Source organism: Varanus komodoensis, unplaced genomic scaffold (assembly GCF_004798865.1).
Source record: "Varanus komodoensis strain SLA01 unplaced genomic scaffold, ASM479886v1 scaffold3789, whole genome shotgun sequence".
Lineage (NCBI taxonomy): Eukaryota > Metazoa > Chordata > Lepidosauria > Squamata > Varanidae > Varanus > Varanus komodoensis.
The window spans coordinates 12805-14760 of NW_025335906.1; the positions used below are offsets into that span (position 1 = coordinate 12805).

At 58.9% G+C, this 1956-nt stretch overlaps 1 protein-coding gene across 5 annotated transcripts in view; it reads right to left on the reverse strand.

Moving 5' to 3' along the window:
• LOC123028530 overlaps window positions 1–1956 on the reverse strand; it is a 12042-nt gene that overhangs the window by 5704 nt on the left and 4382 nt on the right. For 4 of the 5 annotated variants that reach the window (XR_006415702.1, XM_044440422.1, XM_044440421.1 and 1 more), the window contains exon 2: window positions 774–1172. Coding sequence is in view for 3 of the 5 variants with exons in the window: in XM_044440422.1 (XP_044296357.1) it covers window positions 774–1172 (399 nt within the window). In the remaining 2 variants the exon portion in view is untranslated. Of the gene's footprint in view, window positions 1–4; window positions 167–773; window positions 1173–1956 lie in introns of all 5 variants that reach the window. The other variant, XR_006415703.1, reaches the window with a different exon arrangement.

Below are 1956 nucleotides of genomic sequence, written 5' to 3' on the forward strand. Positions count from 1 at the left end.
CCACCTCATAAAGAGGCCGGCCCGCCACGAGTCTAATCTGGCACTCGGCTCCGGCCTCCCCATGAAGGGGAACCTGGCCTGGTGTGGCACAAAATCCCTTCAACGTGGGCTCCACCTCATAAAGAGGCCTCCCCGCCACGAGTCTAATCTGGCACTCGGCTCCGGCCTCCCCATGAAGGGGAAGCTGGCCTGGCATGGCTGGAAATCTCCAACATGGGCTCCACCTCATAAAGAGGCCTCCCCACCACGAGTCTCATCTGGCACTCGGCTCCGGCCTCCCCATGAAGGGGAAGCTGGCCTGGCGTGCCTGGAAATCTCCAACGTGGGCCCCACCTCATAAAGAGGGTGGCCCGCCACGAGTCTCATCTGGCACTCGGCTCCAGCCTCCCCATGAAGGGGAAGCTGGCCTGGCGTGGCACAAAATCCCTTCAACGTGGGCTACACCTCATAAAGAGGCTGGCCCGCCACGAGTCTAATCAGGCACTCGGCTCCGGCCTCCCCATGAAGGGGAAGCTGGCCTGGCGTGGCACAAAATCCCTTTAACATGGGCCCCACCTCATAAAGAGGCTGGCCCGCCACGAGTCTCATCTGGCACTCGGCTCCGGCCTCCCCATGAAGGGGAAGCTGGCCTGGCATGGCTGGAAATCTCCAACGTGGGCTCCACCTCATAAAGAGGGTGTCCCGCCACGAGTCTAATCAGGCACTAGGCTCCAGCCTCCCCATGAAGGGGAAGCTGGCCTGGCGTGGCTGAAAATCTCCAACGTGGGCTCCACCTCATAAAGAGGCTGGCCCGCCACGAGTCTAATCTGGCACTCGGCTCAGGCCCCCCCATGAAGGGGATGCTGGCCACCAGCAGCTCAAGAAAGAGCAACCCCTGGAAGGGGCTTCGGGCCAGGCACTGAAAGAATCTTTTGCCAACTCTGCCACCCCAAAAAAAGGCGGCTTGCCTGGTGTGGGGTAATTCAAGCTCCAACCTGACCTTCCTAAGAAAGCATGTTTGTGAAGTGCTTGCGATACCCACCTTCTTCGCCTCCACCAGCCTGATGGGCAGCGGCGTCCTGACGGGGGCGCAGAACTCTTGCCTCGGCTCACATCTCTTCTTGCCGTCCTCCTCTTTTCCACAGGCTGCCTGGCGGAATGCCTCATATCCAGCACCATGGCGGGCAGATACCCTGCAGCGGAGAAGCCAAAGGCTTAGCGTTACAGGAGCCTTGGAAAAGGCCTCCCAAACCCACTCCATGCAAAGGAACCTCGCAAGGGCCAAGCAGCTCAGCCACATCCAGGAAGGCCCCCACAGCTGGTGCTGTCACCTCACGACTCAGCTGACTGTCCCCGGAAGAGCAGGCTGCCTTGCTCACTGGAACCTGCCTTCTCTATCCCCAGCTATCCCCACTAAAAGAAAAGCAGCATTGCCAGGCAGCTCTGCAGATAAACCCTTTGCCACAAAGAAAAAGAAACACAGAACTTACTCCCTTTCACTTCCCTCCAAGGAAACAGCAGCCCTTCCAACAGCCTCAAAGCGCGAGACACTCTTCAACCTTCTCGTTTCCAACCAGGAGCTGCTGAGCGTCACAACAGGCCAAGTCGTGCCTTCGGTCCACGGCCGGACAGGACCGCCACGCTCGTGCAGAAGCAAGGAAAATAGAGTATTACGCATGAGAAGGAAAAGCCCAACAAAATCAGGCAAATCGCCCCACATTCCTCACTAAGGGGAATTCAAAGGTGCCAGGCCTGTGAAGCGCTGCCTTGCCAAGCGTGGACCCTGCTCATTGCAAAGGTGAGGCATGCCGAGGAAGAGCTGGCTTGCCAGGCATAATCTCAGGGCTGAGAAGACGCCCCCATGAAGAGGGCGCTTGCCTTGAGTGGCCGCAAATGGTTTCACGCAGAGCCGATCCCCAGAGAGAGCTGGCCTGCCTGCCTCGCCCAACGTTGTTCGTCACCACTGAAGCGGATGCT